Genomic DNA, 13,592 nt, shown 5'->3' on the forward strand with positions numbered 1-13,592 from the left:
GTCACCTCAGTCCGGTTTGCACTGTGGCACTGTGGCAGTTCTGTTCAAACGACTTTAGGTACTGTACTGTACACTGTACTGTACTGTACTGTACAGTGCACAGTACAGCGGTAGCCGTAAAGTACAGTACAGTACTGTACAGTACTTGCAAAGACAACCACTACCGACTGCCGATCAGTGATTAATACAGTACTGTACTGTACTATTAAGGGTACTATTTAACTGGCGTGGTGAGCCTTATACTGTACTGTACACTGTACAGTAGTCCCAGCCATAATAACCCCTATTACTCAGATACTCATGCGTAAATAGCTTAAACGATGATACATTATTGTAAGAGTCTATAACTCAAATTTCATGCGATTATTCAAAGAGTAAGAGAATAATGTATCATCGTTTAAGCTATTTACGCTGAGTATCTGAGTAATCGGGGTTATTATGGCTGGGCCTACTGCACAGTACAGTTTTCAAACAGCAGTGCTGTACTGTACGCTGCTGTTTGAAAACTGTTCAGGCATACAGTAAAGTAGTGTAGCTTAAGGATGTGCAAAGTCAACCCGAAGCCGTATTTAAACCCGGACTCGAGAGCGGGGTTCGGGTTAAGAATTTCTGTTATGATACAGTGGTCATAGCGATTTGACTCATTTCGGGTTAGAATATCAACAATCGGATCGGGTTTTATCGGGTTCGGGCTGCCTTTTCACTCCATTGCACAACACTGGACTGTAGCCCTTAGTTAGGTCTTTAAATTTTTAAGGTATTTACTTTAAATTTGAGTGAAATTTTACGAATACAGATCACTACAACCTTGAGCAATGGCACTTAGTATTTTATTATTATTTTTACTGCATTACTGAGTTTTTTTATTTCTTTGAAATTTCGAATACAAACTATCAGTCACTGGTACGTGTACGGTCGGTTCAACCAGTATACAGTACTAGTCATGCTGAATAGTGGTTGCGAAACACTGGTGTCTGGTAGAGTAGGGTAGAGTACCGTACTGTACACTGTACAGTACTGTACAGTATTCACTAGTCACTACTCAGTGCTACAGTCATATGAGTCCTTCTCTCTTTCTGTACCGTGCCGCAATACGGTACTGTACTGTATTGTACTGTACTGTACTGTACATACTGTACTGTACATACTGTACTGTACAGTACAATGTACAGTTGGCGTCGTTCCCATCGAATAGCTGCATAATTATAACTTATGGTTTAATATGGCGACGTCCTGTAGATGTACGCAGTACGCGTATACAGAAGTTATTGGATTTGGTTGACTACAATTGTTATACATTGTAAATTGTCAGATGTGTTAGGACAATCATTCTCTGAGAGCCAAAAGTGCTTGCTTGTTTGATAATGTAGTGTAGTACAGTATTAATGTTTTATTATTCTTGGAATTGCCGCAAGCAAAATTAAAACAATACTGTAGAGAAAACAAGTTTAAGAATAGTCTGTCTACCGCTACAATTGACAGATTGAGACAGTAAGACGGTTACCATGCTAATATGATAATACAAGTAGTGTATACTGTATGTTACTTTAAGTGCATATGCGCCACCTTTTCGGTGTAGCATTATTCGTATTATTTTGTTCGTAGGCATTCATAATTTTACATTGGACAGTATGTGCTTAAAATACGAGTAGTTTAGTTTTGGACGAAATGTAAAATGAAAGGTTGCATTATTTTAGTTGTACACTTGATGAGGGTATTGTGTCCAATGTCTCATCAGGCACTTCTCGAGGTTAAGAAGTCCAGGATACTAGACAAGAAGCTAAACAATTGGTACTGTGTGATGGAGTATTAGTGTCTGTGACTCTGTAGTATCCTCGGCCGAAAGTCTGAGTAATTGATAAAGGATTAATCTCCATATGCGTACTCTGTGCTGAGCTTGATAGCGTCAAAGTAGGTCAAAAAAGCCGGAGTATAGTGCTGATTAAATATTATTAACTTCGATATGCTATTATCGTAAGATATGATCAATTCCACTATACTGGACACATACAGTATATGATGTAGGACACTGGCAGATTCTATGTGCGGTAGCGTAGGGCTGTTGAGAAACATTGTTAGATAACCGTTTGTTTAAATATTTTGCCTGAAGGTGCACAAAGTCTGAAGGAAAATAGTAATTCATTCAGAGACCCTAATTACCCCCCTAATCATCATCAGCTGTTTCACTGTTAGCCAAGGATTGATGTACTTGTATAGATATTTGAAAGGCGTTTATCTTTTAATTATAACTATTCCATTCGAAAGTGGTGTAATATTACTTACTTACTATCAGTCTACCACCGATATAATGTTTAAATATATATAGGAGTTTTCGATGCAAAACTCAATCTTTCCCTCTAGTGAAAGATCATTTAGTTTTCACTATATTTTGCAATCTAGTACTTGACTGTCATTACAAAGGGCTGCCCTGGCTTCGTAATAATACTGTAATAAGAATAATATTATTATATAATGATGCAAAAAGGTAGTTTTAGCCATTTAGGCAGAATCCAATCATGCATGAATTAAAGTGAGCAAATTTAAGTCAGTACGACAGTAAGTTTTCAAAAGTGCCTGAACCAATATTGTAGGAAGCTGGACACTTCGTTCTAGAAAAGGTTAGGCATTAAAAAAAATGTTCGCTTTGTGTCGAACCGTAAATAAATAAGACTACATTTGCCTTCGGCAAGTTATTATAAGATTTCCCAAGCATGTATACGAAAGTAGCGTATTGAATAGTGCACTGCTATGCAGTACACTGGTATGTACAGTAAATGTTTACTAATGTCGTTGGCTGTTTACAAACCAGTAGTCTTGGTGTCTCCTCATTTAAACCGTACGGCTTACGATTATGATTACTGTACAGTACAGTACTGTACTGTATGTACACTACATTGTACTGTAAAGTACAGTACAATATGATGTTGAGTTTACAGTAAGTTACTGTAATTCACTACAGTACAGTATACTGTACAGTACTGTACGGTACAGTATATCAGAAATACGGATTGCGCCCGTGCAAAAATTTTAGATAGTGTACAGTACTGTAGCTTTGCTGTACAACTGTACAGTACTGTAGCTCTGTACTGTACAGAATTTCTCAACAGAGTCATTGTACTGTACACTGTACAGTACGGTACAGTACAATAGGGTCTACCCGATCTACCGTAATATTTACTGTTTTAACTGCAAATCGGAAGACCCATTTTCTTCTCAGCGGCATGCCATTCATTTACTTTGCAAATTTTTTTGTAATGATTCACAAGTATCTTTTTATTTTGGTCATTGAATCACATATAGTATTCTAACAAAAACTGCAAGTAGCTTCGTGTTTTATTTATTGCTGTATGGGATACCGTATATTACTCTATTACAGTATTTAAACTATTACGAGAGTTGCAGCCAAAGCTTGCTAAGCTAAACGTGATTCATTTATCAGATTACTCATGCATTTTGCCATCTAGAAATACATAAAAATAATACCCAATTGCGTAAGGTACAGTACAGTACTGTAGACTATATAGTGTACGCTGAATTTACTATATTTTAGATAAAGTCAACTTGGCATAGGGTATCCTTCACCTCTTGATAGATATCTTGATATGAGTTAAACAATCTGTATGTACAGTAAGTACTCGTATACCCTTAATAAAAAGTTAAAAAGTTTTCAATGTGTTAGATTTGTGTAATCGTGCGGAATGCAAAATTGGATGAGCATAAGATTATATTTAACTGATATGAAAATATGTGAGTTAGCCAGCACATGTAAAATCGTAATTCATACTGTTGTATGCACTGAAGAGTTAATGAGTGACGTCTAAATAACGCCTAGACCAGGATAGCAAAGGTGGCAAAGGAAAATGACTAAAGAACTATTACCAAATCTGCTATTATTATGCATATTAGGCTCACTATGCGGAATGGATAATTAGCTGCACAGGTCGAGGGGGGCAATCATCTCCGTCATCATTGTGCTATTATTATTACCATTATTAATGCCCTTTTTAGATATGCCAAAGCCGAGCTAAATATAATAAACAACAAGAAGGTAGAGGATGAAAGAGATTTTTTATTAAAAGGAAGAGAATAAGAAAGCGCACGCGCATACCTATTAATGTTTACAAAGCTTCAAGTCCGCTGAGTGATGGCGACACATCGCAAGAAGGTGAAGTTGGATAGCGATGATTTTTGTCCTCAATCACCAGAAGATGGCAGCAGAAGTAAAACAGTTATGTCATTGTTGGATATTAGTGCTCGTTGTGTTGGTGAGTATGTGCCATTTGAAATGGTGGAACGCCACTTTCAACCGCGAATACCGGAGCCGGTACAAAAACGTATAGTATATTGGTCATTTCCTCGTTCAATAGACCAAGTAGCTATTTACTCAACACTAGCAAACGATGATAGTGGTAGATGTATACCATTTCAGCATGGATTAGAATTATTAGAAAAAGACTGTGTCAAGAATGTCTTACAGATCGGTAAGTGAATAATTCTTTCGATTAATCGATTGCTATTTCAGCATTCTTTTACCCAAGCTTTCAATTTTTTTATTTCCGTTTGAGAACTTTCATTTACAAGTTATACAGTACTGTATATTATCCTTTTGAGCTGTGCCATTCGTACAGTATAGTATAGTACAGTACAGTACTGTAATGTACGTGTACTGTACTGTATGGTACTGTAGTGGTGACTGTACTGACTTGTGAGTCTGAGAAATGTCTTACATTCGTAAATTTAATTTTTGTAATACAGTTTTATGCAGCTCCCTTTGATTTCCTTATACTGTAATGTGTTCTTTCATTGGATAATACTGGGTGCGAAATCATAGACTGCAAATTTCGCCTGCGTCAACTGCAACTGAATAGCTAAATTACGCGATAGCTTTCACGAGATAATCATACTGTATTTAGTATCGCATCAAAATTAAACAGTGCAGTACAGTACTGTATACTGTACAGTACACTGTACAGTAGTAGTACAAGCATACAGTAGAGTACTGTACAATGAAAGGTTTATACTGTAAGCTTATAGCAATACAATAATAATACACTGTAATATACCATATAGTGTTTAGTAGTCGGGTAGTTGGTAGAGTGTGTTGATGCGGTACTATTGCTCCTTTTATACAGTTACAAGACGTCCTGAGTCAGTGTCTTTTTAAGGGTACAGAATTATTTGATCAATAATTAATAATAGTATTACGGTAGAACGGCTATTGCAGTTGCCTGATAATTTAATGAAGCGATCCTAAATTCAACATTTGCCAGCTTTACTTATAACACAGAAAAGAAGGGTATTTTACCAGGGGCTTCTTACAAAGAAACAGAAGCAATATTAGAGGTCCCTGACTTTACCGTGGGGTCAGTCATGGTTAATCCCTACAAATTTTTCAAACTTTTAGTTATTTTTTAATGTTACGATAGTAATCTTACAACACATTGGTACTGCACATGAATTAGTAACTGGTCTAGACTCTGGGAGGAGACTAGCAATCGCCGTTTTGACTGCCTATGGTAATAATATGTCTACCGTACATTAAACACTGTGTACGAGTACCGTAGTACCAAGTACTGTACAGTGTAAAGTACTGTACTGTACTGTACTATAACGGTACTGTACTGTACAGTATGACTGTGTTACAGTACAGTATATTGTGCTATACCGTATTATACAGTACACTATACAGTACTCTCGCAATAGAGATACAGAAAAACTGACTTTGTTTCCTTGTTTTATATACTGTACCGTTATGTTTTAACTTTAAACTCGCATACAATATTACAATAAGTATCTATCCTGCTGCAGATAGCTTTCGCTTGAGATGCTGCGGCATTTTTATTTTTTTGGCCAAGATTTCTTTATTATTTAATTTTGATAATTTAGCGGATCGTAGTTTCTTGTTCAAATTTTTACGATTTCTTTACAGAAAACTCTTAGTTACTACGATATGACAGGTTTTGGATAATGTAAGATAGATAACGAATTTAAAGAAGTGTTACCAAGTTAATAAATATTACAGGACCTATCTCGGATAGCCGTAGTTCATGCCTCCGTGGGCTTACGATCATAGTCATAATTTTAATGATCAGTCACGATTGAACATTTCACAGTATGCATCAGCTTCGAGTTAAATTGATTGCTAGAACTTGGTAAAGTTTACCAGCTTTATATCTAGTCAATGAAGTTAGGATTTTGGTAATGGTTTGGTAGAAGTACTAGATATGGGCTACAGTAAAGCGTGTTGTAAAAGTAATCATTTGTAGTAGCTGTCGTTATAATAATGGATAGCCAAGATCGGTAGAAGTCATTCCATTCGGATTTTGTAAATCTAAGAGATGCAATAGTATGAATTGTGTATTGTCACCGCCCTTTCTTAAAATGAGATACTAGGCTAGTAATGTACGAAAATTAAGATTTACATATTATTTAATTAATTAGCTATTCATGTTCGGCTCTAGAAACACCGATGATCTTAAAAGTTTAGATTCTTTTAACGTAGAACTTGGTATACTGTATATTTTAGCAATTTTATAGTAAGAACTTCTAGTTAATAGCATATGGAGCCTTAAAGTTTATAATGTTTGAACTTTCAAAAACCTTTTCATAAAATGAAAATTTTACTATTCTTATGGACTCAGTAAAGTGGTATCAGTGTATTGTGGCAAATTTTTTTTGCCTTTGCATCCTTAGTGTACTGTGCGTACAGTACATTCAAGTAAATAGAAATAGAAAAGGTTACTGTACTATATGTACCAGTTTACTGCTACTTTTATCAGGTGTTTCCTCACGATTAACTCAATCTTATATCCTGATCGGCTCGACTGGGATTGTTAGTTTATTATAATTAGTTTATAAACAATTTTTTATTCAGTTTCTAGAAAACTAGGGATTAAATTGATTAATAGTGACGTTTGTAGCTCCTTAGATCATTTTTTTCTAATTTAAAGTGAGTAATTATTAATATGCCATAGTACAGTAGAACATATTTTCAAAACACTATACAGTACTGTAGTAGTGACTATAGCATCTTTCTGAAGGCAATGAGTGTGCAATTCTGTTTTCATAATTACGGAGTGTTCTTTAATATTTTACATAATAAACTATACGAATTTTTTTGTCATTAATTGGAGAAGAACAAGGTCAACACTTGACTTTGTAATACTGGTAAAATGGCAGGCAACTCCAATAGTGTTTGAAACGAAGAGTTATCAATGAGATTATCGCTTTCAGTTGATTCAACTAGACTGGTTGAGATAGTAACTAATCTAGTAGGTTTAGTGTTCGTATTGATCGAATCTTTTGTGATTTACTAGCGAGACTGTACTACTATACAGTATAGGATCTTGGACCAATTAAGGCATAGTCCGTGTATGCGCACTCTCATTTCTTTGTTCTAAAACAGTAAATGGATGAAAGGACGTAAAACTACGCATAGTAAAATGAGAAATGAAATGAAATTTAGATGATCCCTCCCTCGCATTACTGTATTCATTGTAAAACATGACAAGTATGTCGTGTTGATTTGCACATGAATTATGGCCCTGTTCGAGTGGTATTGTTTATTAATTAGCATTTAGCTTGTCAAACACGTCGTTTTATTAATGTTTTTATTGTACTTTATTTACATTATCAAAGTACAATACACACGTTTATGGAAGCCCTTAATGACTTTATCGCTTTTCACTTTAAGGTTAATACGGCTTTTGCACAAAAGCGTCCAGACAACAGTAAAACACTTGCACTAGCAAACTGAACTGTACGTTACGTTACGGTGCAGTACGGTACAGCTGTACTGGCCGTTCTTTGTGAATACATCCTGTAATTTACAGTACCGTACTGTACATACAGTACTGTACTGTACATATGTATCATGTTTCACACAGTACAGTTGGGTAGGTACTGTACTGTATACTGTAGTGTGTACTGTTAGCTGTATCACCTAAACGTTACAGTGGTGTACTGTACTGTACTACAGTACACCAGTTGTCACTCGTCAGTCATTGGAATCGAAAAATTTTTCAGCTTGCGTCTCACTGTTAACCTTTACAGATGGTATAGCATATAATACTGAAGCCGTTTGATAGCAACTTATCTCTACAGTATTTACGACTGTTGAATTGAAGGCTTGGGATCATTTGTACTGTAGACATAGGGTGTAATAACGACAGGCATAAAGTTGCAGGCGTCACTGTTCTGCTGCTTCACGTACAAATATATCAATAGGTGGATTCAATCATTTATTTATTTATGATTATCTTAAGTAAACAGCTATTTTATGTTGTAATTCTATCTGAGTCTATTGATATCCAGTTTACTATTTCATATTATATAACCGCTTTATGGGTCTCAAATAAGTTTCTATTATAGAAATATTCATCGTTTATCAATTGTAGCTTCCAAAATTAGAAACGGAATTAATCATCAAGTTTTAAATTATTGTTGGTTATTTGACCGTAATCTATTTGCTTACCTTACACGTATTTATACTTATAATATAAAATATATTTATATATTTTATCAGTGTTATATATCAAAATTGTTCTATTTATGACGATTTTATGTAGTGCCATTGAGTACATTAGAAGTTGAAGTTATTCTTTTTTGTTATTCTTAATAGTTGACAATTTGAAGTAGTTTGCGTAATTGTTTGTGTCGTCAAATTACGAATAGGTTTCAGTCTGACAGGATCTGTTGTGGACAACGTCAGTTATTCGCGTTCTTCTAATCTGGAGATGATGAATGTATTTGGGAATCAGTCCATTATCACTCAACGTGTTTCTATCTCATTCGATCGTTGCACTATTACATCAGTTACTTGTTCTTGTTCTACTATGGATATGCTTTGGTGTGCACATGTCGTTGCTCTAGCAGTATATAGAATTCGATTTCCAGACAAAATAGAACTTCGCTTGCCAATATCAGAAACTTTATTGGTAAGTATGGAAAAGGATGTATATATACTACGTATTTAAAAAAAGTTTGTAATCGTTGCTTTCACACCTTCGCACATCATTAGGATATGAGCCGTGAACAATTACAAAAATTTGCTTTACATTTAATTGCCGAATATCACACCGACGTTCTGCCAATGGCACAAAAGTTGGCTGATGAGCTTCTGGGATCAGAAGAAGCCGCAATAAATAAAACCAATGGCGCGCCAGATCCGACTGCTGGTGCTGCAGTTGGAGATGATCACGATTGGTTTTTAGATGTTAACCATGTTGAAACGCGAGTTAAAAATTTTCTTTCGCGTGGTATCTATTATAGATCTAATCAGGAGTTGTTGTCAATGTTTGCAAAGGTACAATCGCTATTTGTATGCAATTTATAGTTTTCTTTTGCTGCAATACTTGTACAAATTAGATTCCTATTGGATAGAATTGTTAAATTCAAGCTCGTACTTCATTGCTAAAATTAAGTTATCTGCACATTCTTGTTGTAATTTTATAACTAGATCGAAGAGTTGCAGAAAGCAGCAGACTCTAATGGACCGCGAATGTTAACTATAATCACTGAACAATTGCTTGTGGATTCTCGATTAAAGCAATGGACGACACAACATATGCCCATGGCTCAAAAATGCCGTCAGATTTGGGATAGATTAAGTAAGATGCTATTGTTAATGATTGCATAATCAGTCGTAATGATCGATATAAATCATACTTTTTTATTTTGGTAACAAGGTAAGCTGTGGGTAAGCGTAGTTTTAAATCCTGAAGCACCAGCAGAAAGTATTCAAAAGTGGAAGTGGATGCTACAAGAATGGAGTCAACGAGATTATTGTCCGAAAGAATTTGATGAATATCGCGTACTGCCTCATGCTACAGACAATACAGATTCTGAAGACGATGATAGCAGTTTTTTATATGAAAGAAATAGATTAAATAGACTTCGAGATGACAGATCAAGCATTACTCTCAATTCTAGAAGTATTTTTGATAACGCCATTGAAGCTTGTAACCTTGATTGGGAGAGTTCGGCCCTTCGTCGTATCATCGCTGGAGAGTCGGAATCACTTTTATCAAATTTATTAGAGGATTATAATCAAAATAATAAAGGCGATTTTGGTGTTTGGAGAGGTCAGTAATTAATGAAGACTATAGTAAAAATGACTTTCTGTTATCAATTCCATTTATAAAACTAGTTAATATTAGTTATATAATTATATAATTATAACTTTTAATGGTATCATCTTTTATTTTTCTAGAAAATCTGTTTATTGCAGCATCACGTGTGCAGTCGCTAAAGATTCATGGAAACACTGAAGGAGCTTTACGTTTAGCTATTGCAATAGTTAATGGTATGAAAGAAAAGCTGCAGAGACCGAAACGTAAACATGATAACGATGGCGTCGATGAGAATTATAAAGATAATTGGATTGGTCATCCTTTAAATCTAGTTGATACTGTATTCGATATACTTATTCAGGCATCTACAGTTGCAAGTAGTAATGAAAATATCGAAACCTGTTGCTGCCAATCTTTGCAAGTTTATGGTCACATTATGGAAAACACATGTTCACATATTGGTAAAACAATTAAACATATCCGTGTGCAGAATAGCAATGATAAATCTTATCTGTCCCTCGCATACGAATTCGCTCTAATCGCCTTAAGTCAGCAGCGTCGAATGCCAAGCAATTGCAACGCACAAGAACTTATGAAGAAACAGGAAGAAGCCTTGTTATGTCGTCTAAAAAATGTAGAAATGGATAGTATTTTACAAGTTGTACTTCGTAATCATGTTCAAATGCTACTGAAAGATGACTTCCCTTCATCACTTAGTGCTTACGTTGATCGGAATTGTTTAGCAATGCATTCCTTTGCTCATTATCTTTTCAATTCACTAGTTGACCGTGAACAAGAATTAGCTTTTCAAGTTGGTTTTAGGTCAGTTAGATTGCCTTTAGATATGAGGAGAGATGGTAACTGGGCAGATCAAGAAGTGGAATGGTATATAGCTCCACATGTCGAAAGTTGTCAATATAAATTAGCTGGAACTATGTTACAGGCTTCACAAAGCTACCCTGACAAACTATTGGGGGTACTCCAGGCAATAATTAATCATATACAGAATGTAAAATACCTCTTTAAGTTAGCCAAAGATGCTATGCAATTAGCACTTCGTCCGTTTAGTTCGCGAATGGTCGGTTTGCAAAGTGCAAGGGATGAAGACATGCTAAATTGTAGCTTTAAAATTGGACTACAGGTTTGTATGCATTCATATATACATTAATTATCAAGATACTTTTCATTGCAGTTTTCTTTAAAATTTTCGCTTACTGTTAGGTTTGTAGATTAACACTTCATCAAGCAAATAATACCAAACGAACGGACATGGTTAGATGGTTGGTTACGTGTGCAGTTGATGTTGGTATTGAAGCGTTGCGGACATTAATGGAATTGTGGCGATCTCTTTTTACACCAAATGAAGCTACAAGTGTGCTAGTTCTTACAATCTTATCAACTTCAACTTTAAATCAGTTGCAACTGTGTCGTTTACGTGAAATGGAATTAGTGTCATGTGCACGTAGATTAGCATTAGAATGCTCTCGTGAAGAACCTCAAAGTTGTTGTTTAAATGCGTTAAAAATTTGTCGAAAAGATTTAAATGATTTCAATGAGGCCTATGAAATTGTAGTTCAAAATTTCAATGTAATTCCGTTGATTGAATTATTTGCCATTGCACGCTTCTTCGATAACTGTGAGGTATATCGAGCTTATCGAGTTGCTCTTTTGGCTATGCGACGCGTTAACCTTGCACATAATCAAGAAACTCATTACATTGTAAGCGATGTTTATTGGGCTTGCTCCTTAGCTCATTCAATTGGCAAGCCTGAGTTGACGAAGATGATACAGTTTGTTATCAAAGGTGTACATTGCGCGCCGGTATTGGCTGATATATTGCGTAGATGTGCAACTCCGGCTCCTAGCGTTTGTATTATAGGAGGAAATGGCCAAAAATTAATATCATATAAAAACGAGCCTCTGAATTTACTGTTGGATGCTGCGATTAATTGCTATATAAACACTACGCATGAACGCCTGGCTCATATTAGTCCTAGGCAATACTCTGATTTTATCAGCTTTCTATGTAAAGCAAGGGACACATTCTTATTAGCTGAAAATGGCGAATTACAGTTTCAGCAACATTTAATTCGATTAAAATCACTATACAAAGGCAAGAAGAAATTAATGGCATTGGTTATGAGCCAATTTGGAGAATTCCTTAAGTTTTGATGATTTGTGTATGAAATATAATTATTGATGAAAAGTAATATATACAATATAAAGTATGTTATTTGTATAAATTGGCGTCTTAACATGCTGTTGATCCCTGTTTAACGTTTGTATCATATATATCGATTACCGTAATAGAAAAATGGATATGACATGTCATTTGCCTCTATTTCATGTTTCCATAGAATGACTGTACTTTATTTATTAGTTATAATTATTGTTGAAGCCGGTCTTTATTGAGCTTGTTCGTAAACTAATGTGTATACGTGTGTTATTTATTATATTAGCTACAGTACATATTTATATCATATAACGAAAGATTTCTTAATTATTTTCACTTTGGCCCACTATGTCATATCTATTACACTATTGATATAATTCTTGTCTGTCTTTTCTAAAGCAATCTTTGTTGCTTGTACTATTTATTGCGGCTTTATAAGTTATAATAGACGCGCATTTTGTGTTTATTTGATACCAATTTGTCAGCTTATACGGTAAGGTGAATATCATTAGAAACAATTAAATTGCAGCTATAATGTTCCGTTTGTTAATTTCATCTATACCAACATATACATACATGTAGCTGTTACGCTTCCTTCATTGATTCCGTTTGAGTCGTTGCTTAAGTTTATGATCACATCTAAAGTAAATAACTGTATTACAATTGATGATCTGTAGCTATTCCTACAGTATTGATCGTGTGCGCTTTGTATAATGTATGCCATATTTTTGAAGTCTGTTTTATATCTGTTTATCATAATGCGACTACTACTAAAGATTGTACTAAACTGTGAGGATAGTTTGAACGACGAAAAGTATTTTATATGACTGGTTTAAAATTCAATGATTTACGTTGTAACTGTTATGACATCATATGCATAAAAGCGATCTCGTTTAATATCGTGAACGAAATCTAACCTCAATATTAAATTATATAATTTGTAATGTATTTTACCCATGGTTCGATTCCTAAAATTGCAATAAAGATCCTAAGTTTGATAAGAATCATTACGTGTCACTATATCGGATTGTTGCTTTTTAATAATGCATAGAATTTCGTTGTATTCATTGCTCGCTATATTACTTTCACTCCTCACACAATTCCGTACTCTCTTTAATACTGCACAGGAATACGGAACTTGAATATTTTTGATAGTGTCTAGTACTAGTAATGTAGTTATGAAGCAGAATATATCATAATACAAGTATCGATTTCAAATACAGTGTTACCATTACACCTGACTCAATAAATGTGATTGAATTGGTTATAAAAATTGTGGAATTCTTATTACCTAAATGTCATAGACCGTTTTAAATGGTAATACTATCTACAAGGTTGTCATGTATCGC

At 34.8% G+C, this 13,592-nt stretch overlaps 1 protein-coding gene across 1 annotated transcript; it reads left to right on the forward strand.

Moving 5' to 3' along the window:
• Positions 1-4,231: 4,231 nt before the first annotated feature.
• TRIADDRAFT_28605 (uncharacterized protein) lies at positions 4,232-12,242 on the forward strand (the record flags this gene model as incomplete). The annotated part of the gene is made up of 8 exons (XM_002114830.1): positions 4,232-4,481; positions 8,674-8,936; positions 9,020-9,304; positions 9,458-9,608; positions 9,687-10,082; positions 10,211-10,450; positions 10,493-11,211; positions 11,292-12,242. 8 exons carry the CDS (start codon positions 4,232-4,234, stop codon positions 12,240-12,242), a joined length of 3,255 nt encoding a protein of 1,084 aa, XP_002114866.1.
• Positions 12,243-13,592: the final 1,350 nt, after the last annotated feature.

This window comes from Trichoplax adhaerens, genomic scaffold (genome assembly GCF_000150275.1).
Source record: "Trichoplax adhaerens TRIADscaffold_9 genomic scaffold, whole genome shotgun sequence".
Lineage (NCBI taxonomy): Eukaryota > Metazoa > Placozoa > Uniplacotomia > Trichoplacea > Trichoplacidae > Trichoplax > Trichoplax adhaerens.